Source organism: Galeopterus variegatus, unplaced genomic scaffold (assembly GCF_000696425.1).
Source record: "Galeopterus variegatus unplaced genomic scaffold, G_variegatus-3.0.2 Scaffold1884, whole genome shotgun sequence".
In the NCBI taxonomy this organism is placed as follows: domain Eukaryota; kingdom Metazoa; phylum Chordata; class Mammalia; order Dermoptera; family Cynocephalidae; genus Galeopterus; species Galeopterus variegatus.
The window spans coordinates 228,725-255,132 of NW_007727995.1; the positions used below are offsets into that span (position 1 = coordinate 228,725).

At 38.2% G+C, this 26,408-nt stretch overlaps 1 protein-coding gene across 1 annotated transcript in view; it reads right to left on the reverse strand.

The window, feature by feature from the left end:
* MLLT10 (myeloid/lymphoid or mixed-lineage leukemia (trithorax homolog, Drosophila); translocated to, 10) overlaps window positions 1–26,284 on the reverse strand; it is a 230,102-nt gene extending 203,818 nt beyond the window's left edge. Inside the window, exons 1-2 of the mRNA XM_008579437.1 lie at window positions 26,125–26,284; window positions 22,603–22,682 (exon numbers count right to left, since the gene is read on the reverse strand). Coding sequence (XP_008577659.1) covers window positions 22,603–22,682; window positions 26,125–26,284 — 240 coding nt within the window. The remainder of the gene's footprint in view (window positions 1–22,602; window positions 22,683–26,124) is intronic.
* Window positions 26,285–26,408: the final 124 nt, after the last annotated feature.

Here is a 26,408-nt window from a genome sequence, read left to right on the forward strand (position 1 = left end):
CAATTTTTTGACTTCATGTTAGGTTTATTGCGGTATTAAATACATTTTCAACTTACAGTATTTTCAACAAACAATATGTTTATCAGGATGTAACCTCATCATTAAGTCAGGGAGCACCCATATTCAAAATGCTAAAAGAAAAAACTGTCAACCAAGAACCCTATATCCAGAAAAACTGTCCTTCAAAATTGAGGGAGAAATTAAGACATTCCCAAATAAAAGCTGAAGTAGTTTGTTACCACTAGACCTGCTCTGCAAGTAATACTCAAGGGAATCTTGCAGGGTGAAATGGAAAGACTCTACGTAGTATGAAGAAATAATGGTCTCAATAAAGAGGCAGTGCACTGGAGTGAGAGGACAAGCCCCTGGTCCCAGAAAAGGATGAATATGTTCTACACATAAAGGAGGCATCATACAAAGCTACCAGATTCACAATATGCCACATAACTGAGACATTCACCCTAAGAATTTTCTAATAGAGATCACATACTTACACATACTAATGTTTCTGTAGATGGTAACAGAATACCTGAAACTGGGGAATTTATAAAGAAATGAAATTTATTTCTTACAGTTTTGGAGGCTGAGAAGTTCATGGTCCAGGGGGCCCATCTGGTCAGGGCCTTCTTCTGGGTGGGAACTTTCTACAGAATCCCATGGCAACACAGGGTATTACATGAAAAGAATATCACAAGAATACCACCATTCATGAATTAATAGGTTAATGGTTTAATGGGTTATCACAGAGCAGACTAGGGGCTTTACAAGGAGAGGAAGAAAACATGTGGAAGCACACACTCTTGCTCATCCTTCATCATGTGATACCCTCCATTGCCACAGAACACTGCAGGGAGTCTCACACCAAGAAGGCCCTCACCAGATGGGCCCCTTCAACCTCAGACTTCCCAGCCTCCAAAATTATAAGAAATAAATTTCATTTTCTTATAAATAACTCAGTTTTAAGTATTCTGTTATAAGCAACAAAAAACTGAGTAATACAGGAATATGCAAGAATTAAAGGAGTAAAGAAAGAAACAAAAGCAATATTTAAAGTAATAATGGCTGACAATTTGCCAAAACTGATGACAAACAGCAAAACACGGATCCAGGAATCTCAGAGAACACCAAGAAGGATAAACACCAAAAAATGTACACAGAGGCATATCATATTTAAACAGCAAAAAACCAAAGAGAAGATCTTGAAGGAAGTCAGAGAAAAACACCTCACCTATAGGAGAACAAGGATAAGAATTACTTTGGACTTCTCATCAGAAACCATGCAAACAAGAGAGGTGGAATGAATATTTAAAGTGTTGAAAGAAAAAAACCACCAAACTAAAATCCTGTATCCAGTGAAACTATCCTCAAAAGTAACAGAGAAATAAAGACCTTCTCAGACAACATGATATAAACTATGTGTGGAAAAACCCAAAGCTAACATCACTCTCAATCATAACAGATTGAAACCTTTAAGATTAGAAACAAGACAAAGATGGCTACCTTCACCACTTCTATTCAACTTAATACTGGAAGTTCTAGCCAGAGGAATTAGGCAAATAAAAAAAAATACAAGGCATCCAAATTTGTAAAAAAGAAGTAAAATGCTCTGTGTTCCCAGGTGACATCTTGTACGTAGAAAACCCTACAAGAATCTGCCAAAAAAAAGAAAAAAAAAATGTTTAGAGCTAATGATAAATGAATTCAGCAAAGTTATAGAATATAAATGCAACATGCAAAAATCAGTTCTACTTCTCTATACCTGTCATGAACAACCCCAAAAGAAAATTATAAACAATTCCATCACAAAAGGGTTAAAGGACTAAAGTAGACATTTCTCCAAAGAACACACAAAATAACCAACAACCAAATGAAAAGATGCTCAGTATCACTAATAGTTAAGGAAAACGCAACTCAAAACCACAGTGAGATATACCATTAGCATGGCTACTGTCAAAAAACAGAAAATAATAAAAGTTGGAAAGGACATTGAAAAAACTGACCCATGTGTGCTGATGATAGTAATGTAAGATGGTGCAGTCACTACAGAAAACATTTTGGCGGTACCTCAAAAAGCTGAACATAAAATTACCATATGATCCAGCAATTTCACTGTTTACACCCAAAAAAAATGAAAAAAGAGACTCAAACAGATACTAGTATACCAATGTTCATAGCAGTATTATTCACAAAAAAAGGTGGAAACAACCCAAGTTTCCATCATCAGATGAATAAACAAAATGTGGTATATATACATACAATGGAACACAGCTATAAAGAGGAATGAAATTCTGACACATGCCACAACGTGGATGAACCTTGAAAACATTATGCCAGTTAAAATAAGCTAGATACTAAAGAACAAATATTATATGATTCCACTTACATAAGGTATCTAAAATAAGTAAATTCACAGATACACAAAATAGAAATTACCAGGGGCTGGGGAGAGGGTGGAATGAGGAGTTACTGCTTAAAGGGAACGAAGTTTCTGATTGGGATGATAAAAATGTTTCGAAGGGCTGGCCAGTTAGCTCAGTGGATTAGAGCTCAGTACATACACCAAGATCCACAGTCAATCCCTATACCAGCCAGTGGCAAAAAAAAAAAAAAAAAAAAAGGTTCTGGAAATAGATACTGGTGATGATTATATGACACTGTGAACATAGTATTTAATGCCACCGAACTGTATACTAAAAAATGGTTAAAACAGTAAATTTTACATTATGTATTTTACCACAATAAATTAAGAATACTTAACTAGAGAGATTACCATGTTCATGGATTAAAAAATTCAAAACTGTAAAGAGTTCATTCTTCCCAAATTGATTTACAGAATCAGTGCAAAGGCAAACAAAACACTAATATGATTCTTGGGGGGCGTATGATTCTAAATGTTTATCAAATGCAAAGAGCTAAGAATAGGCAATAAGCAAGATAATTAAAAAAAAAAAAGACAAGTTGGAAGGACTAATCCTATCTGATACCTCATATCCAGACTTACTAGAAAGCTACAGTAAGTTTAAAAGTGATAATGACACAAAGAGAAAACAAGTAAATCAAAAGAACAAAGTCCAGAAACAAATCCATGTATACATAAACAGCTTATGACATAGTGCTACTGTAGAACTGAGAAGAATGGTATTAAAACAAGTAGATGTCTATATTTAAAAAAAAAGGGGGAGCCCTGGCCAGTTAACACAGTTCATTAGAACATGGGGCTGGGGCCGGCCCGGTGGCGCACTGGATAGTGCGCCGCTTGGGAAGCGCGGCGGCGCTCCCGCCCGAGGGTTCGGATCCCACATACAGACCGGTTCCCGCTCACTGGCTGAGCGAGGCGCGGGAGCAACGCCGAGGGTTGCAATCCCGTTGCCGGTCCCCGGTCCGGTACGGGGGCAACACTGAGGGTTGCGATCCGTTGCCGAACACGGAAAAAGACAAAAGACAAAAAAAAAAAAAAAAGAACATGGGGCTGATAACATCAACCAAGGTCAAGGGTTCAGATATCCACACCGGCCAGCCACCAAAAAAAAAAAAAGATATACACACGCACACTCCTCTATTTCACTCTATCCACAAAAGCAAACCCAGGTAGATTATAGTTAGAAAAAGGCTTCTTTAACAACTCACAAAAAGCACTACCCCAAAAGAAAAAAAACTGAAAAATGTGACTACATTTAAATTAACTTCTTTTCATCACAAGAAAGCATTAAAAGAATGAAAAGACAGACCACTAACAGGCAGAAACTACCTGCAAGTCACAAGTGAGAAAATCCAAATGGTCTATAAATACACAAAGGAGGCTCACCATCATTAGTAATTCAGGAACTGCAAAGCAAAACCACACACCTACCAAATGACTAAAGTTAAAAAGACTGACATACTAAGCACAGAGTAAGGATGCAGAGCAAAGAGGCCATTCATATACTACCGGTGGGAAGGTAAAGTGAAATAACCACTTTTTTTTTTTTTTTTTGGATTGCTGCCGAGTACAGGATCCAAACCCTTGAGCTTAATTGTTATAACACTAACACGGCGCTCTAACCAGCTGAGGAAATCAGCCAGCCCCTCCGTATAACTTTTGAGTACTTAAAAACCTAACCACTAACAGCCTAACTGTTTCTTCACAACATGCATTTTCCATGAACTTTTTGAAGACCCCTCACAGTGTAGCAGTAGTCTTAAGTATTGGGATCTAAGCCCTTTACCTTGGTGTTATCAGCACCATGCTGTAACCAAATGAGCTAGCCAGCCAGCCCTAAATAACAACTCTTGAAAATGGATTGGCATTCCCAACAACCCAGCAACTCCACTTCTGAGTACATGCCCTAAGACAGTGTTTCTCAAACTTTTTGATCATGAACTACAATAAGAAGTATGTTTTAGGGCTGGCCAGTTAGCATATTTAGGTGAGCATGGTGCTGATAACACCAAGGTCAAAGGTTCGGATCCTAATATCGGCCAGACACAACAAAGAAAAAAAAGAAATGTTTTATACTGTAACCTCATACACATATACAGGACACAGAAAATGCACTCTAAATTTTTTATGTTATATTTCAAATTTTAATGCTCGTTGCTCCCCATTAAATTGATTTTATGTCTCCTTTTTGGAGCATCCCCAAAAGTTTTAAGGGCAATGACCTAGAGAAATTATTGCTCATGTATAGGAATATTCACACCAGTAATAGATGATAATTGCAAAACACTGACAAAAATCTAAATACCCATCAACAACAGAATGGATAAATAGTGTTTTAATTCACACAGTGAAATATTACACAATAAAAATGAGTCAACTATAGCTACTACATCAAATGGATGAATCTCAAAAAGATAGTGTGAATCAAAAAATCAATAAAGCATTATTACATTTACACAAAGTTCAAAATAGTCATAACTAAATAATATACTGGTTTAGAAATAAAACTGAAGAGAAGCAAGAATTAATACAAAATTCAGGAGAGCATGTACTTCAGGGAGAGAGGGAGACTCAATCAGGAAGACACACAAAGGGGGTAAAGGTATGGGCGATGCTCTCCTTATTAAGCTTGGTTGGTAGATATGTAGACATTACTTTATTATCTTAATTCTCCACATAAGGTGTATACCTGCTTTTATTACAATTAAAATCTTACAATTAAAAATAAGTTAAGAAAATCCTCTATATACATACAAATATGACTAAAGTAAATTAAAATGCACAGGGTTGGTCCAAAGAAATTAGGAGTCTTTGAATAATGGCAAAATATTAATCCTTTTATAACTTATGTGGCTATTTGTACAAATCACAAAAGAAACATACTTTGACATACAGTATCCACAGATTAAAGAAGACGAAAGAAGGAGTGGGTTTAAAAGAAAAATCTCAGCACTTCCCCAAAAAAATCATTTACCATAAGCAGCCAAACATTCATGAATATTAACTAGGAGATGACAAAAAAGTGAAAATAAAAAAGCGAACATAAAAAAGCTTCTGGAAAAATCTAAAGTAAATGAAACTTCATAAGCAGAGATAAAGCTCATCTAAATTTTTCCATCCTAATTTTATTTATTTTTTATTATTTTTTCTTTTTTAAAGATGACCAGTAAGGGGATCTTAACCCTTGACTTGGTGTTGTCAGCACCACGCTCTCCCAAGTCAGCTAACCAGCCATCCATATATAAGGATCCGAACCCATGGCCTTGGTGTTATCAGCACCACACTCTCCAAGTGAGCCATGGGCTAGCCCACTCCATCCTAACTTTAAAGGTACAGCGAATAAGAGGAGCTGGGGGGGGGGGTTTAAACATATACAGTTGACCAGTGAACAACTAGAAGATCAGGGGCACCAAACCCCTCCCCACCCCATGCAGTCAAAAGTCCACATATGACTTCTTTTACCCCTAAGAGTTCAGCTTTTTATGGAACATGTTATAAGGGGTTTACTCAAAAAAACCAAAGCCCATATCATCAGATTCCTCAGATTCTTCTTTGCTTCCACTTTCTTCTCAGCTGGGGCAGCAGTAGTGGAGGGGGCAGAACCTCCTGTTGTGCAGCACCAGCTGCTGGAGCAGGTCCGCCAGCCTGTGTTGCAGATGAGGTTCCCAATGTTGACACTGATCAGGTACTTTGCAAACAAGCCAGGCCAAAAAGGTTCAACATTTACATCAGCTGTTTTTATGAGGGCATAGATCATATCCTCCATGAAGGTCATCTCAGAATGGGAGCTGAATTGAATGAGAGTCAAATAGGTGCAGGAGAGTGCAGGTTTGGCAATGTCCGGTGCAGTGCTAGTCCCTGGATGCAGTGAGGGCCTCACCCCAACACAGCCTTAGCTTTCTTGGAAGTACTGAGCACCTTAGTGACAGCTGAGGAAGTCCTGAGTACACCTTTTTTTTTTTGGTGGCTAGCTGGTGTTATTGGCAGTATAACTTGACTCCCCAAAAACTTAAGGGCTGCCCAGTTAGCTCAGCTGGTTAGAGCGTAGCCTTCCAACACCAAGGTCATGGGTTCAGATCCCTGTACCAGCCAGCCACCAAAAAAAAAACTATTAATAGTCTACTATTGACCTTACTGAAAACAAATAGTCAATTAACACATATTTTGTATGTTATGTGTATTATATACTATATTCTTACAATAAAGTAAGCTAGAGAAAAGAAAATCTTAAAATCATAATAAGTTTACAATACTACATATTCATTGAAAAAAATCCATGTGTAAATGGATCCGCACAGTTCAAACCTGTGTTGTTCAAGTGTCAACTATACATACAATGGCAGAAATTAATAAAAGAAAACTCAGAGAAGATTCAACCATGAAGGAATAATGTCCTTATACTGATGATATCCTTCTAATCTCACCACACTAACACTCTTTCATTTTTCTCCTATCTAAAATAATATAAAGATGAAGATATTCACACGTATATATGTATTAATATTTCTAATTATTTGCTTAAACCATATAGTATAGCACTTAAGAGCACCAACTCCAGAGTGCCCAGGGTTCAAAACCTGGCTCATCCACTTTTTTTTTTTTCCTTTTATTTATTTATTTTTTTTTGTCTTTTTCCGTGTCCGGCAACGGATCGCAACCCTCAGTGTCGCGCCCGCACCGGGCCGGGACCGGCCACGGGATCGCAACCCTCGGTGTTGCTCCCGCCCCTCGCTCAGCCAGTGAGCAGCCGGTCTGTATGTGGGATCCGAACCCTCGGCGGGAGCGCCACCGCGCTTCCCAATCGGCGCACTATAGCAGTGCGCCACCGGGCCGGCCCCTGGCTCATCCACTTTTTACGTGACCCTGAACAAATTAACAGACTTCTGAACGCCTCACATTCCTCATCATTAAAAAAAATAAAGAGGAATAGCACCTATATCTCACTGTTCTACTGAGAGGGTAAAATAATATATTCCTCTACGTAAGCACCAGACAGTACCTGACACACAGTAAGACTTCCATGCTATTTTGCAGATGAGAAAACTGAAGCTTAGAAGAGAAGTAACTTGCCCACTCAACTACATCATCAGACTCCAAAGTCCATAATATTAATACTATTGCAACACTATGAGGGGTCTTCAAAAAGTTCACAGAAAAGGCCTCTTATGAAAAAACTACGCATGAACTGCAAAATTTTCTTGCACCAAAATAAATTAGTGCTAACAACCTGTTATAACATTTCTGAACAGGATCTAGATTGAGACACTAGGAAGAGTAAGACATCATTTTGAAAAGCACCCTCATCAGAACAACATGAATTCTGCTAAAATTGAAGCAAGAACAAACATCAAACTTATGATGAAGTTTGGGTGGAAGAATGGTGAAATCACTGAGGCTCTAAGAAAAATTTACAGGGACAATGTCCCAAAGAAATCAGTAGTTTACAAATGGATAACTCATTTTAAAAAGGGGCAAGAGGAAGTCTGGTTAGCTCAGTTGATTAGAGCATGGTGCTGACAACAGCAAAGTCCAGGGTTTGATCCCTGTACCAGCCAGCAAAAAAAAAAAAAGAGATGAGATGATGTTCCCCTGCAGCAGCAGAACATCCACATCAATTTGCAAGGAAAAGATTAATCTTGTTGTGCCCCCACTGAAGAGGACTGACAATTAATAACAGAAACAATAGCCAACATCATAGACATCTCAATTGATTCAGATTCATAATTCTGACTTAAAATTAAAGTTGAGCAAACTTTCTGCTTGATGGGTGCAAAACTGTTGCACCCAGATCAGCTGCAGACTGAAATTTCAATGAAAATTTTCAACAAGTGGGATCAAGATCCTGAAGCATTTCTTCAAAGAACTGTAACACAAGACAACACATGGCTTTACCAGTCCAACCATAAAAACAAAGCACAATCAAAGTCATGGCTACCAAGAGGCAGAAGTGGTCCAGTCAAAGCAGAAGCAGACCAGTCAAGTGCAAAGGCCATGACAACAGTTTCCTGGGATGCTCAAGGCGTTTGCTTGTTGACTTTCTGGTGGGCCAAAGAACAATAACATTTGCTTATTATGAGAAGGTTTGAGAAATTTTGCCAAAACTTTACCAGAAAAACGCCCAGGAAAGCTTCACCAGAGAGTCCTTCTCCACCACAATAATTCTCCTGCTCATTCTTCTCATCAAACAAGGGCAATTTTGTGAGAGTTTTGATGGGAAATCAGTAGGCATCCACCTTACATGCCTGACTTCCTTTTGTTTCCTAATCTTAAAAAATCTTTCAAGGGTACCCACTTTTCTTCAGGTAATAAAGACTGCATTGACATGGTTCAATTCCAAGGACACTCAGTTCTTTAGGGATGGACTAAATTGATGACATCATTGCTTACAAAAGTGTCTTGACTTCAATGGAGCCTATATTGAGACATAAAGTTCACATTTTTTATTATCTTTTAATTCCATTTTTCCAAGAAATTTTTGAAGTCTCCTCACATGTGGATGCCTTTGATAACATCGTGGATTATGAATTTTTTTCTTTCTACTTATTTTCCTTTCCCCAATTATCCAAAAATCAGTATGCCTGCACTACTACAGAAATCAGAACAAATTGTTTTTTTCAAGATAGGGGACAAAACCAGTAGTGGTTTTTGATAATGATGTAGTCTTAAAAGTAATCTTACAGGGTTATCTGTCTGCTGATAGCTATATACAGGATGGACTAGAGAAGGTGAGAATAGGAGGGGAAAGAAAAGGCTAGATGGAGAAAAAAGAACTTACATCATGACAGGGCAGTTGTAATTTCTACCTGGTTCTAGAGCAATATCACCATAAATTTCTGACCTTCCTGTATAACTACAGGACTAGGTATTTTTTGTTAAGAACTAGGTATTTTTTGTTAAGGACTAGGTATTTTTTTGTTGTTATTGCATTTGTTTTTTTATGCGGCCATACTCTGTGCAGAAATTAAACGTATAAATTTGAAAAACAATACTTTTGGTGAAAATACCGTGGAGCAGGAAAAAAACATTCCCTGCACCAGCAGTTAAGAAACACTCTAGGAAACTGGGAAATGACTAATATTTTTAAGGATAGAAGTGGCAATCATATTTGCTTTGTAGAAGATAATCTTGAAGCAGAAAGAGGCTTTACTGAAAAGGAGAGTAGTAAAAAGAAGACAAGGGAGTAAGTATGTGTTATATGCTACCTTTTTGTAGAAAAGGAAGAAAAACTACAGTCTGTATATGTATAAGCTTGTAAATACATAAAGGAGGGGCTGACTAGTTAGCTCACTTGTGTAACACTAAAGTCAAGGATTCAGATCCCCTTACAGGCCAGCCGCCCAAAAAATAAATAATAAATACATAAAGATACTAGGAAAATGAATAAAAAACTAATAACAATGGGGAGCTGGGAAGCAAAACTAGGCAAATAAGAGAATTAGGAGGTAGAATTTTCACTGTATAATTTTTAGGTTTTTTGAACCATATCAATACATCACCTTACAAAAAACTTAAATAATTTTAGTTATTGCAATAATCTGGACAAAAAAACTAGGACTTGGAATATGACAGTGACTATACGGGTAGAGACATTTAAGATACTTAGGCTATATAAGTGGCGATATCCAGAAGGCAATTGGAAATATGGATCTAAAGGCGAAAAAAATTATTCACGTGTTACTGATGCCCCAGAGGCATCCATAAGCATGCATAAGTTCACGTAGGGTGAGGTAATCAAATAAACAGGCCAGTAAAGCAACCATATAACTTAAATTTTAAAGTGAGAAAGTAATGCCAGAAAGGAATCCAAAAGGCAATATTGGAAGACATAAAAGAAAGGAGCATTACAGAAGTCATGAGAAGAAAGAGTTGCAGAAAAGATGGCCTGATGGGTTTTAAATGCTGAAATGGGTCAAGTAGAATCAAAACAGGAAAAAAATTTTTTGGATTTGGCCATTTGAAGTTAACAGCAAAATTAATAAAGTGGTGAACTTAAGTGCCAATTTTAATAGTTTTATAGGTGAATGAATAGGAGTTTATATTTTATGCAGTTATACCTAAATTTTTCAGAAAAGGATTTGAGGCAGCCCGTAATAAAGGACCTATATTACAACAATAAAAAATAGAAAAACAAACATTAAAAGCCAGTATGATGAACATCTACTGTTCGTTTGCTTCACAAGTATCCCACTTCTTTTGCAAACAGCATCCACCCCCCTGCATTAGGGAAACTGCTCTTACCCCTGACTCCAACTATGAAGTTCTAGTGAGGGCTGCCATTCACAGTACCCTCCCCACTCCAGCCACAGTGATGGTGGGTACATGATCCAAGACAGGCCAATCAGAGTCCTTCCCAGGATTCTTCAAAAGATCCCCTTCTTCTGGTAGAAGGGGGTGGGAAGATGATAGCCAAGAGCTGCCAGCAGTCATGGTTCCAGCCTCATGAAGTAGAGAGTCTGTAGCGTGAGAGAATGAAATCAACATGCAGAGAAACAGATAAGAGATGAAGTCCTAAACCCAGGCAGGAGGAAGAAGAAACACATATGAATAATGAGTTCAATATAGCTGATGTAACTAAAGACCAGATTTGGCTCTGGGCTGCCTGGTAGCCAGGTCAAAAAGAAAAATAGAATGTATTTCATAGATCTATCAACAAGGAGGAAATACACCAGACCCTCAAGGGAATTAATTTTTCTGATGCTAAAATATTAAAAGAACTTCTTATACAAGGACACTTATGTAAAGGTAACTAAAAGACAAAATGCACAATGTCCATGATGAGAGTGTTATAGCAAATGCAGATTTCATATGCTACTGCTTATAATGACAACTAAGTTATATCTCAATCATTAAGCACAATTAAGAGACTAGTAGGCAGTTGAAGAAGTGGAGATATCAACTACGGTTTTATTCATCCAGGAAGTTTGCCAGTGAAGGGAGAGAGACAAAAGGGTGAAAGTGTAAAGGGAAGTATTTTCTATGGGAAGATTCAAAAATGTTTGTGAGATGAGTGGGAAAATTCAAGTTAGAAGGACTGAAGATAGACGATATCGATAGTAAATGACAAAGCAAAACCCTTGCCTTTGTTTTGGAAGAAATGGGAAAAGACCACATCAGAAGCTCAAGAAGTTAATTCCACTTAAAAACTACTTCCTCTCCTTCCTGAAAAACCAAATGACAATAGTGAGATAAAAGGGCATAAAGCCACAAGTACAAAAAAAGAACATAAGAGAAGACAATAGATATAAAATTTTGGAAGCTAGAAAGAAGACCAGTAGTGAATGACTTAACAGACCAGAAAAAGTTGCAGTAAGACAAGCTCAAAAGCAATGCATCTTAGGGGCCGGCCCGGTGGCGCACTCGGTAGAGTGTGGCACTTGGGAGTGCGGCGGCGCTCCCGCCGAGGGTTCGGATCCCATATAGAGACCGGTCTGCTCACTGGTTGAGCGCAGTGCGGGCGTGACACCGGGGGTTGCGATCCCGTTGCCGGTTGCAGTACGGGCGCAACACCGAGGGTTGCGATCCCATTATCGGTCACGAAAAAAGACAAAAAGAAAAAAAAAAAAAAAAGCAATGCATCTTATACCACATAGTACCAGAAACTGGAGGAATTTTAGGTCCCAGGTACCAGGAGATGGGGGAATGCACATGCACAGTGACAGTCTATGTATCTGGGAAAGGGGTTTTTTCAGGTGAGGCTAAAACCAGGAGAGATTGAATATAAGCAATCAATATAAAAGCAATCAATCTCCTGTGCTACACACTACCAGATAACTGTGTCAGATCTAACCCTAGAAAACTGCAGAGGTTTATTTTCTGGAGAGGATAAACCAGAGGAAATCTAGACTCGGGACACTAGGAACAACTGAGGAAAGGGGTATCTTACTAAAAAGGAAGGATTAAGTGAAAATCTAATTCTAAATATTCAAGGAGGGGATTATTTCCCCTCCCTACATATGCCTGTCTTAAAGAATATTGGTAAACAGGTTTGTCAATCCCAAACACATGATTGGAGGATTCATCTCTGAATATGCTGCAACCTAGCTAGATCATCTATAACGAAGTCAATCAGACAACAATCCTTGCCCACACACACAGAAGTTCCAATCAAGTCATTAGGAACTAGTCTTACATTTGAATCGACAGCCAAGAGTCGCCAGATATTTAAGCAAATTCTCTAACAAGAAAAACAGGCCAAAGCAAATGGTACAAAAAAAGAGTCCCACGAGCAGAAGAAAACTTCGGAAAACTGGAACAAAGCAAAAACCTCTGATTAATACCATCAGAGAGTTAAGAAAAGATATTGTATCCAAGAAATATGAACAGAGGTTAAAAAATAAGGACTATCCAGAGAGCATACAAGAGCCCTTGGAAATTAAAAAAGTATAATAGAATTTAAAAATTTAAGTAAAGGGTTATTGGAAGATAAAGTGAGGAATCATCTCAGAAAGAACAAAAAGGGCCGGCCCGGTGGCGCACTCGGTAGAGTGTGGCGGCGCTCCCGCCGAGGGTTCGGATCCCATATAGAGACCGGTCTGCTCACTGGTTGAGCGCGGTGCGGGTGCGACACCGAGGGTTGCGATCCTGTTGCCGGTCGCGGTACGGGCGCGACACTGAGGGTTGCGATCTGTTACCGGTCACGAAAAAAGACAAAAAGGAAAAAAAAAAAGAAAGGAGAACAAAAAAACACAAAATATAAAAAATTAGAGGATCAGTTCAAAAGGTCTAACATCCAAGTAAAAAAAAAAAATACAGAAAAAGTGAACAATGAAAACATAATTGAGGAAAGGGCTGGCTGGTTGGCTCAGATGGTTAGAGCACAGCCTTGTAACACCAAGGTCACGGGTTCAGATCCCCATAGCAACCAGCCACCAAAAAAAAAAAAAAGGAAAAGAAAACATAACTGAGGAAATTATCAAAGAAATCATTCAAAAACATTTTCCCTGATCTAAACTCATGTTCCCTAACATGAGTTACCAGTTGAAAGGGCCACTGTGTGCCTAGCACAATAAGTGGGAAAAAAGCACACCATCATGAAAAATATCAGAAATAACCTGGATGAAGTACTAAGAGAGAATAATCACATACAAACGATTAGAAATCAGAACTACATTGAACTTCTGAACATTAACAGTGAAAGCTAAAAGGTAGTAGAGAAATGGCTGCAAAACTCTGAAGGAAAGTGATTTCCAACCGAGAAATCTATATTCATCTAAACTATCAATCAAGATGGTAAAACTACCAATTTTTATCAAATATGCAACACCTTAAAAATTTTGTCATGCGCCTTTTCCTATGAAGCTACTAGACAATGTGCCCACCAAAACAATAAAATAAAGCATTAAATATGAAAAAACAGGAGAGTGGGTGGCTAGGAAAACAAGGAATCCAACATAAGCAAGAAGAAAATCTGAAGATAATGGTGAAAGGAAGTTCCAGGCCAATACCTATAAAATAGGCCTAAAGAGCAACCAGCCCAGATGGGAGCAGGTAGATGATACCCAGAAGGTGGTCTCCCAGTTTAAAAAGGAAAGGAGGGGCCGGCCTGTGGCTCACTCGGGAGAGTGCGGTGCTGTTAACACCAAGGCCACGGGTTCGGATCCCATATAGGGATGGCCGGTTAGCTCACTGGGTGAGCGTGGTGCTGACAACACCAAGTCAAGGGTTAAGATCCCCTTACTGGTCATCTTTGGAGGAGGGAGGTGAGGAAGGTGAGGGAAAGGTGGAATAGAAGAAAGGGGAGGGAGAAAAAAGATAGGAGGAGGAGAAGAGAAAAAGAGAGGAAAAGAAAGGAAGAGGCAGAGGAGGAAGAAGAGTAGAAGAGTGGGGGGAAAGAGAAAGGAGGAGGGAGGAAAGTGGAAAGGAGGAAGAGGAGAGGAAGAGAAGGAGATGAACAGGACCAAAGAGAGGGAAAGGAGAGGACAGGGAGAGGAGAAGAAGAGGAAAAAGAAAGAAGAATATAAAGAGAAGGAAAGGAAATCTAAATCTATAGCTACCTGTCAGGTTAACCACACGGCAGATTACATGGGGAAGCAACTAGAGGGTATACTAAGATTTAGCCTTAGATTAAAAAAAACTCAAGGAAAATGAAAATACAAGATAATTATTAATCCCAAAAGAAAAAGAAAAAAAAATTTAACACAAGAAAACAATCACAGTGTACTTCTGGCTCATAAATGAACAATATTTAAATAGTCATAATAATATAAATATTACTGTTTAACACTACCAACTTAGCCAAAACTTGTGATATACTGGAAGGCAAGATTTAGTACCGATATATCAGGCTGGCTGGTTAGCTCAACTGGTAAAAGCACAGTGTTACAACACCAAGGGTCAACGGTTCAGATTCCCAGAGGCCAGCCACCAAAAAATATTTTAAAATTTTTTAAAAAGTAAAACATATATCAACAACAGCTGCTTATACCTTCCTTTTCAAAATATAGAAGTAAATACCAAAAGGAAAAGCCCAGAGTCAACAGGGGTAGCCTCTGGGATTTGAATGAGATGTGGGTTCAGGAGTCATGCAGCAAGATACTGTTGTGTATTTGTGTGTGAGATAAGTTTTTAGTACTACTTGACTTTGACTATGTGCATTTATCACTTTGATAAACATAAAAATTAAATCTAAACACAAAAATGTAATAAACAGATACCATGTGCTGAGTAATGTATCAATGTACCTCTATGTTTTTATTTCTGTTACTAGTTATGTAGGCAGGTTAGAAAAGATTACAAACAAGTATTAAGGGGCTGGCCTGTGGCTCACTCGGGAGAGTGCGGTGCTGTTAACACCAAGGCCACGGGTTCGGGTCCCATATAGGGATGGCCGGTTGGCTCACTGGGTGAGCGTGGTGCTGACAACACCAAGTCAAGGGTTAAGATCCCCTTACCGGTCATCTTTAAAAAAAAAAAAACAAGTATTAAGCACCGACTTCACATCTGTCCTTATGCTAGGCTTTTCTCCCATTAAAGGAAAAAAGAATTCAAGAAGAGAACAAAGAAAACTATTTGTTATTTTGTCTATGGTGGCAAGCACCAAATCTGTTAACTTTGGAAAACAACCTCTTTTAAAGCTATAAGGACTTACGATACTGTGCTGAATTTAAAAACAAATATTGGATGATATGAATCAGTAGAGAAAAAATGTTAGCAAATGTTTAACTTTGAAGGCATTCATTTCAAGTGAACAAGCTAAAAACGCTGTACATAAATAAGAAGAAAAAAGTTACACACACTATTTTAAAAAAAAAGTGCAAACTGAGACACTCTACCCTGGCTTCTTGCACTTAGAAATCAAAGATAAAATAAATTTGAAAACAATTTTAAATTATGTGGATAAAAGTAAATCTCCAAGTAGCAGAAGAAAAAAAAAAAAAAACTTTAAAGCTAAAAGAATGAACATTAGTTGAAGCTGAAGCAGTCAATGAAGCTATCAGAATCAATATATACCTTAGAGGGTGGGGCTGGCTATGACACCAGCATATATTCTAGATGTGCATAAGAACAGGGGCTGATAAGGACCATCACTGGTGCCTGGAACACTAAGACTAACGAAGTTACATAAAAGTGAGATGCCTGCTCTGGGCAAGAGTAGAAAATTCAAGCCTATGCTGAGAGAGGGTACAGGGCCCAAAATCCATTACCTAAAGGGTGCAAGAATTCAAGCCAAGGAACATACTTAAAAACTGGTCTGAGCAATGAATTAGGCAAACTATGACACTCGGCTGGTTACCAACCCCAAACCCATCTACCCCTTACTAACAGAACTCTGATTTTACTCAGTTCATCAATGTGCCCAACTTTAATACCACATTTTGCAGGCTCTCTAATAATTAAGAGTCAGTAAAAGTAAGCATAAATTGTTGAGTGAATTCCAGGAAAATCTGTTTAAGAGTACAGGTTAGCTGGCAAGGGAACCACATTTGCACCTAACCGTGGAACTTCTTTATGCAGTCACAATAACTGCAGCTCCAGCTGCCATGCTATGACCATTTCAGGACAACCCTGAAATGTGTTAACCCATGTGCTAACAATGATACAGCAGGAAGACAGAAAAGGCCTAACTCCTATTGACTTCATAGAGCTGTCATAAAAGCTTTAAAATACCTTTCTGAACTCCTTTTCAGTCAAAGAATAACCTCCTAATTTGTAGAAGCCATTGTAGTCTGGTCTTTGTTACTAGGAACCAAACATAATTCTTGATAAGAGAGCAAAAGTAAAAATTCCCCCCAGCGATGTCATCACAACCCATGGTAGAGGAACAGGAATTGCAAGGAAGACAACTCCTGAAAATTAGCTTGCAAGTAGAAATTACAAAACATATGAAGAAGACATCTGCCACCAGAGTTAACAAACAAAAGAATTCCAAAATCTCTGAGAAGCTTTAAAATAAATATAGTTTAAATGTTCAAATAATGAAAGAAATATAATCCTTAAGGCACCACAAAAAAAGAGGAAAATTGAAAAAACAAAAACAAACAGAAATCTAGATATGGTTTACTGTGAAAATAAATATTTACTCATTGGATTAATAATAAGCATAATCCATAATACCGAAATAAGACAGAAAATATAAAAAACAAATTAAAACACAAGAACAGACTGAAAATCCTAAGCATACAAGAGTACTTCAAAAATTCGTGGAAAAATGGAATTAAAAGATAATACGAATCTTTCCATGAACTTTTTGAAGTTTCCTCATACACCTAAGTAACAGTTCTAAGAGAAGAAATTTAATAGGAAGGTGACAATATTTGAAGAGACAGCAAAAAATATTCCAAAATGGAAGAAGGGCAGTTCTCAGAATGAAATAGCAGGCCAAATATCATACAGTATGAACAGTCTGCCAGCAGATTGCCTGTTAGCACAAATAGATACCAGAAGACAAACTAGAATAAAGTATTCTATAAGAAAACAGCTATCATCCTCGAATTCAAACTAGCATACGACAGAGCAAAATAATGAAATTCTTAGACATAAAATAGCTCATATAGCTTCCTTACTTACTAATTACTAGCCTCATACCCTGAAAAACACACACACCAAAACCCTTCAAAAACAAGGAAACTGGGCCGAGCCCGTGGCACACTCGGGAGAGTGCAGCACTAGGAGCACAGCAGCACTCCCACTGCAGGTTCGGATCCTATATAGGGATGGCCAGTGCGCTCACAGCGCTCACTGGCTGAGCGTGGTGCAGCCGGTCTCAAAAAAGGACAAAAAAAAAAAAACCAAGGAAACTCATAAAGCAACAAATAAAATCAAAAAGCTGGGTTGAGTAAAAACATCAGTAATGTTAAGTTTAAATTACAAATGACTAAAAATAAGGTGGAATTAGGTTAAGGGTTCAGATTCCCATACCAGCCAGTCACTAAAAAATAAATTAAAAATAAGGTGGAATTAATATAAACATTGATAACACAGATTTTGCAAGGGAAAGAGTACTGAAAGAATACAAGGTATCTTAAGGTCCTTGGTTTTGTTCACAAGGAGTACAGATATTAATTTTAGACTCATAGAAAAACAAAGTATGCACATTAAAATTTGAAAGGCAATCACTAAAAGAAACAGAGCACATAACCTCAAAATCAGAAGATTTTAAAAAAAGGAATAAAGAAAACTCAATCACTCCAACTAAAGGAAAAAAAGAGAAGAGAAAAAAGCATGGTAAATAGATAACTCAAAATAAAAGTTTATTAAGAAGCCCAAATATATCAGCCATTACTATAAATATAAATGAAATCTGCCTATTAATATAGACTCTCACACACTGTATTAAAAAAAAGAAACAACCAAGCATCATATATTTACAAGAATGTTCACTGCAGCACTATTTGTGACTGAAAAATAAGAAACCTAAATGACAATCAATAAGGGAATTAAATAAATTGTGATACATTCTGTGACAGAATACTAAAAATCAGATAAAAACAATGAACTAAGGCTGACCAGTTAGCTCAGTTGGTTAGAGCATGGTGCTATAACAACAAGGTCAAGGGTTTGGATCCCCAAACCAAAAAAAAAATGAACTATATCATTATGCATTGATGTAGCTAAACCACAAGTTGCAGAACAACATACATGTAGTATGATATCATTCCTGTAAAACAATACAATACTATATGGTGTTAATGGATATAATATGTAGTATAAGTATGAAAATACTGGGTTGGCTTGTGAGCTCAGGTGGCTAGAGCAAGGTGTTATAACACCAAGATCCCCATACAGGCCAGCTGCAAAAAATCAAAACAAAAAAATAAAGACCAACAGACACTAAAAGGATAATTGTTGACTGAGACTGGGGAAGAGTATAAAAAGTACGTTGACTCAATTTTTTAATTTATTATTCCTTTTAAGGAGAAGAGAAGATTTGAAACAAATATGAAGAACTGACATTTGTTTGTAGATATTTATGGTCCAGAACTACTTATAATAATTACATGTATATTAATACAATTTTAATTAGTAGACTTAAATATATAATTAAGTATATAATTCAAATGGTTTTACAGATATACACCAATTTACATATATCTTCATTAAGCAAAAATAAAATACTATGGCTCACTGGTTAGCTCAGTTGGTTAGAGCTTGATGTTCAAGGTACAGGGTTCAAATCTTGTTACTGGCCAGCCACCAAAAATAAAATAAAATGAAATAATAAAATAGTGCAATCCTAGATCAATCCCTAAAACTTTGGTTTTAATTCTATCCAGCAGTTCCTCCCTGACAATGTAAGAAGCCAGGAAGAACTTCAATAAAAAGAGGCAGAGTGATCAGAAAAAGTCCCAGCTCACCTCCTATAAGAAAAGAATAGTCCTTCATTGAGACCTAAAAATAGCAACACCTTAATAATGCAAACTCTTAATGGGCTTTTGGCCATTTTGTTTTCTGCACAATCCACTCGACACGTTTTCAAAGTGCTCTATTTAAAATCTAAAATATCCTCTCTCTCATTAAAATTATATAAGTAGATAAAATTTCTAATAAATCACTTCAGCCTGTAGTAATTCAGAACAAATATATATTAAATATAAAAATAGTCATCAGTGTTTTACCTTCTAACTACCGCTATAGTGGTTAGTATATGTATAAGTCCAATAAAAAAAAACAGCAGACAGGGTAACCAGTTAGCTCAGTTGGTTAGAGCACAGCCTTGTAACACTAAGGTTAGAGGTTCAGATCCCCATACCAGCCAGCCACCAAAAGAAAATAAATAGCAATAACACATATTCACTTGAGGGGAATAAAGCAATTAGAGTGCTTCTTCTGAACAATGATTGCCTGTCTATGAAGACTTCCCCCAAAAACCAATGAAATTTTCCCTCAACCCCATGTAACTACTTTCATTTTCCTCTTTCCTTATACTTTCAACATACAATCTAATCCTACAACCTCTAGTCTCTTCAACCAATGCCTTATTACAAGGGTTCTGCCCAAAACAGGTAACTACAACTGCTGTCTCAATAACTTTTCTTGGTCCTTCAGCATCTCTGGCAGCACCATTACTATCAACTATTCTCTCCTGAAAACCCAGTTATTTATGTTTCTACCGTACTCTTCAGGTTCTCCGTTCCTGAAAGTTCATTACCCATCCTTCGTAACTTGCTCTGTAACTCTCCCAAATGAGGATATTCACCATAGTTCTATCTTCACTTTTCTTTTCTCTAGCAAAAAATATCATTTGGTTCCCAGTCTTCCTCTATGCAGTTCCAACTCTGACTCCATAACTTTGTATTAAATGTCCAATAAAAAAATCTTAGTGGCATCAGAACCAACACGCCCAAAGCAGGTCTTTCTTTTTTTCCTTTCATCTGCTCTCCTTCCTCTATTTCTGTAACTCTATTATTAATGGTATCACCGTTCCAGAGTGATTAGCCTTAATATCTCAGAATCACCTCTGGGTATTTCCTTTCCTATATCTAATATCCATTTCTGTCATTTTATACTTCAAAATGCTCCTCTCCTTTCTACTCCCACATCTTTATAGTAATAGTATCCTGAGACTTTTGAGTTCCTAACCTCCCCTCTCAAACCCATTCCATATACTACCACCTACTTTTCTGAAAATACTGCTTTATTTTTCTGGATCTTAACTGTTCAGTATCTGTCAAGGTACTGCCAGCTCACAATTCCCCCTTCCCTGAGAGGTAAGTTTTCCCATATCAACTGAGATCTCTCTGTGTCTGGGCAATTGGACTCTTGTCTGGCCATGACTGACTGATCCAGAGCTAGGCAACTCATCCAAGCCAAACCAGAGATATTTTCCAAAAGAAGCATGAGATTCAGACTGAGATTTAGTCTCTTGAGACAGAAAATAGAAAATATCAGGAGCTGAGGTATGGTCATCTTTCACCACAGGATAAAACATTTAACATAGTGGTTGAGAGTTTAATCATAGCCCAGACTCCAACTAGATATGTAATTCTCTCGAAACTATGGTATCCTTAGCTACAGAATGAATAGAGTAGAATATCTACCTCATAGATTTGATAGAATGATTAAATGAAATAACTGGTATAAAACATTTGGCACAGTATTTGGCACACAGAAAACATGCAAAAAGTTAGCTATTGATGTTTGAGTAAGTAGCAGAGAAAATCTGAAGAAAGAAAAAGAATGAAGCAGGGACGCAAACAAAAGCAGAAATAAGATTAAGACTAATTAAATTTCCTTTTTGGGTCATAGATACATTTCCATGTTAGGGTTCTTGGCTCCTGTATCCTTATAATAAAATGTCCTTTTTTTGCTTGTATAATCTTGGAATGAGATTCTAAAAGACCCCACCTTATGACTGTGCACTACAGAAATTTAGAGGCGCTTGTGCCTCTTTTTTAAAACCTTTAATGGCTCCACATGCCACCAAATAAAGTTGAAATAAAACGTGTCCCCCAATATACCTTTTAAAATAACTACTTTATTCATCTTGACCCCTTGACCATGTTCCTACAGAAGACAAAGGAATAAAAAAAGGCAAGTGGCATTTGAGGCAAATGATACTGGCATTCTACCAATCCCCACTCATCTCTTTACCCTCCCTCTCCTGCTACCCACCATCATCCTATTTTCTTATCTTTTTTGGCCTTGAGTCTACTGTGATATACACCTGGAACAGCCTCACCTCACTGTCAGTATCTACTAATAAATTAAAGGATAGATACCTTTGCTTGGTGACCTATCAAACCCAAACCATAACATGCTACAAGGAGAAAAAAGTCAAAGAGTAGACCTATACGTACTTCATCAGGTCCTAAAATTTTTACAATTTATTTCATCCTCCATTTGCTAAGTCTCATTATCCTAATGCTAGAATAGCTGTAATTCTGCTACAGTGCATTCTCACATGCAATCACAACATATCAACAGAACAATAAAAATATTGCTCTGAGACTCACAAACCTATACAGGCAAATTGGCCTATTTTTACTGATCAAAAATAGCCCAGGTAAAAATAAGTTTCTGCTTTTGTTACACACCTAGCTAGAGAACTTAAAATGTTTGTTTTCCACTTTCTAGTCAACACGAAAAGGAAGAAACTATCATATCGCAAATTGAATACTTTTAAATGACTAATAAAGATTAGTCATTTCTTCCTGATATTTCCAGAAGTTCAACTGGAAAAATTTGGGAGCACAAAGAATAAATATACCTCCCTCATTCTTACAGGAGGTTTACAAAAGTGTTCAGAAAGAAGGTAGCCAACCAAGTAAAAAAGGAAGATTTTTATGTTGCTTTGCCAAATAGACTGAACATCTGAAAATAGTGAGTGTTTAACGTTTAACTATACATGTGCAGACTGCGTAAAAAGGATATGATAGTAGCTAAACTTCTTGTCTGTTTTTTTCATTAAACAAAACGTTGCAAAATTATCAATATAACTTCCCTACATTTCTACTGACATTATATTCCAACTATTATTAGTCAATGTAATCTTCAAACCACTCAGACTTTCTTGATTCTGAAGTCACAGTCAATAGCCCAAATATGACAACATTTTCATGTTTTCAAAGTATCCATCAACATAAACTTATTTGGTTCAATTTGCTTTTCAGATTTTAGAAAATCTATTTAAAAATCCAAGTCAATATTTGGCCCAAATTCTCTCTTTAGTTATAATATTTGAACATGAGTGTAGCATCCTAAGCTACTCAATGATGTATTTAATGTTTTTGATAAACAGTCCTTACCACTCTGGCTGCTCTCTCCTGAGATTCACATTTCCTGCAAAACCAAGGTCCAGTGGGTACCTGAACAATGCCATAGCAAGCTGTTGGAAAATAAAATGTTTTGAAACGTTAAGATTATGGAAAATCAAATACCTTTTTCAAAGCCCTATGAAACTAACTACCCCTCAGTTAAGATCCTGTTACTGGCCAGCCCCCCCCCCGCCCCCGAAAAAAAACAAAAAAAATAAAACTACCTCTCAAACTATTCAAGTAAACTACCCTTTACAGAGCATTAAAACATCTGATGTCTTGTTTACCCTACATAGCCTATTTAATTAAAAATTAAAATTGTATAACATTTTAATAAAAATTTCAAAATGCAACTCTTTTGTGTTACTTCAACTGAGTAAGTCTAAATGTTATAAATTTTAAATACTTTTCTATTATAAGAATAACATGTAAAATTTAACAAATTAGAAAAAGTTTTTGCACGGAATAATTTAAAAATTCATTAATTCATTCTTATACCCTATAGTTTAAATAATAAGAATTTTAGATAAGTCTAATGAAAACAGTTCCAATCACCTTGCAAAATAAGTAACAGAATACAGAAAAGAAAATGAAATGTAATGTAAAAGTGAAATGTTCCCATTTATATGAAATGTCCAGAATAGGCAAATCCATAAACAGAAAGTAGATTGATTAGCAGTTGCCTAGAGACGGGATAAAGTTAGAGAGAAAGAGGGAGTGACTGCTAAAGGGTTCAAGGTTTCTGTTAGGGTGATGAAAAGGATCTGAAATTGACTGTGGAAATAGCTATACAACTCTGTGCATATACTAAAAACCACTGAGTTGTACACTTTCAATGGGTGAACTGTATGGTATATGAATTATGACTCAATAAAACTACTATATGAGAATGCGGGTTTACTTCTAAGGCAGGCCAGTTATCTCAGTTGGTTAGAACACAGTGTTATAACACTAGGGTCAAGGGTTATCTCCATACCCACTAGCCGCAAAAAAAAAAAAAAAAAAAAGGGAAAAAAACTGTGGAAATAGCTATACAACTCTGTGCATATACTAAAAACCACTGAGTTGTACACTTTCAATGGGTGAACTGTATGGTATATGAATTATGACTCAATAAAACTACTATATGAGAATGCGGGTTTACTTCTAAGGCAGGCCAGTTATCTCAGTTGGTTAGAACACAGTGTTATAACACTAGGGTCAAGGGTTATCTCCATACCCACTAGCCGCAAAAAAAAAAAAAAAAAAGAGGAAAACATGTTTATTTCTTTTTTTTTTTTTTTTTCCTTTTTGTCTTTTTTCGTGACCGGCAACAGATCGCAACCCTCAGTGTCGCACCCGGACCGGACCGGGACCGGCAACAGGATCGCAACCCTCGGTGTTGCATCCGCACCTTGCTCAGCCAGTGAGCGGCCGGTCTGTATGTGGGATCTGAACCCTCGGCGGGAGCGCCACTGCACTCCCAAGCGGCGCACTGTAGCAGTGCGCCACCGGCGGGCCCAGAAAACATGTTTATTTCTAAATACATAATGCGAATACTCCAACAAGTGATCTGAGTATATATCACATATCTAATTCACAGCATTGTGTTTAAAAATTGATTTTGGGGGCCGGTCCGTGGCTCACTTGGGAGAGTGTGGTGCTGACACCAAGTCAAGGGTTAAGATTCCCTTACCAGTCATCTTTAAAAAAAATTTTTTTTAAAAAATGACTTTTGGCTGGTTAGTTCACTTGTTACAATGTGGTGCTGTAACACCAAGGGTTTGGATCCCCATACCAGCCAGCTGCCCAAATAAACAAAAAAGTTGGTTTTTAGTATTAGTGTTTAATTAGCTCAAAATTGAGAAATTTTGAAATATCTAAAAACAGTAATATCCAATTGATATTCTCACATGAGCTTGCTGATTGGAAACATGAAAATATCTTGAATATTGGGATGCACTTAAAGAATATTAAAGTTAGTAGAACTTTTTAAAACTCCAAAAACTAAACTTATAATCCCTTTTAAACATTTGTAAATGTGTCAGAGTAAAAATGTTCTATCAGCCAAGAAATACAGCATCAGCGTCCAAAATATAGCATCAGTGTACAAAAACTTATATTTTTATTCGTTAGTACTTCTAGAAAAGAAACCTTAAGATTTAAATAAAGATTTCTTAAATTGGGAGATAGAGACTACTTATCAAAATTTGATAATTTATCATTCAATTCATAAGAAATATCTTCACAAATGCCAACAAACACTGCAATAAAAATATTATATACCAGTTATATATTAGTCCTAAATCAGCATTTAGTTTTGACACATTGTTTTCATGCCGTAAAAAAGGAAGATGTGCAACTTTGCTCTTCTTTAAAAGAAACTGGTAATAACAGCATTCTCGGGTTAAGTAGATTCACTATCTCAGAATCATCACCACTGCATCTAAGTCTCCCTTTCCAGTTGTGATATTCCATTCTTTAAAGAATGCACATTATGTTGAGATTTTCCTTCCTCTTCTTTAAAGTGTCCCTTCCAATACACTACTAAACATATAACATCACTCAACGTCAGATTCAGAAACAGGAAGGGCAGCAGGATGGTGAACAAACAGGGAACCACCAAAAAATCATCTAGATTGTTTAGGCTTTAATTCCTCACCCCATGAAACGAAAAAAGTCAGAAACGTCAGCGGCCTAGTACCCTCGGCTTTTGTGTGTATTCAAAACACTCACCAAATAGAAATACCCAGAAATAAACTAAGAGGCTCCCCAAATCACTTGGTGGCACCTCCTCTTCTCTCCAGTCACACAGGCTGAGAAGATGGCCTGATGCAGCCACTAAAGAGCCTTCACCAGACCGGGGCAGCTCAGCCCAGATACTCCCGCATCAGCACGACTGGCCTTCCGCCGTCTTCTCCGCAGGAAGCTCCCAGTGGGTGGGTAGCAGTAGAGTCTCCGCCAGAAAGCTTGGGGTGCAGCAGAGACCGCCTTCCCTCCCTAATCTAAAAAGGCAAGGCCACCCCACCCCTCCCCCGCCTCCCCAGCGCAGCGAGTCTCGTTCCCGAGCCCGTCTCCAACCCACAGGAAGTCTCCAGACACACTGCGGCAGACAGGAGCAGGCAGGGGAGGGGGACGGGGTTCCACGCTCCCAAACCCACAGCCACGGCCACGGCGACCCCAAGGAGGGACGCACGCTCCCCCTGCCCCGCCCCCACCCGGGGGGAAGGGAGGGCGCCACCCTGCACAACCGCCGCCTCCTAAAGTCTCCAGACCCTGGCCCCGGGCGCAGGCGGCAGCCGCCAAATGACACTTGAGAGAGTGAGAGCAGAATCACATGACAGTCCAGGCCACACGCACTTTCTCCCACATGCACAGCCCACACCCCCTCGCCCCGCGGAGGACCCTCCGAGTCCCTCCAGCGGCCGCGGCGGGGGCGGGGGGAGGGGCGCAGCACTGGCAGTTGATGCCAAGGTAGGGGAAGCGGTGACGGTTGGGTGGCCGGTTCGGCCCGGCGGGCGGTTGGGTGTTTACCTTGATGCACCGCGACGCTGCAGCCGTGCCCGTCGCAATAAACCAGCGGGTTCTCGGCCCAGCCTCTCTCGTCTGAGCAAACGCAACAGCCTCCAATCATCTCCTTCATACTATGGGAGACCTCGTCCTCCAGTGACACGGGCCGGTCGCTAGAGACCATCTAAGAGGGAGTTGGGGGGACCATTAAAAAACACATGCAAGCCAATCAGTGTTACCCCCGCACAGCCCCCCGCGCCCCGCTCCCTCCCCGGCGCCCCCGGCCCCCGCCCGCCACTCGGCCGCTC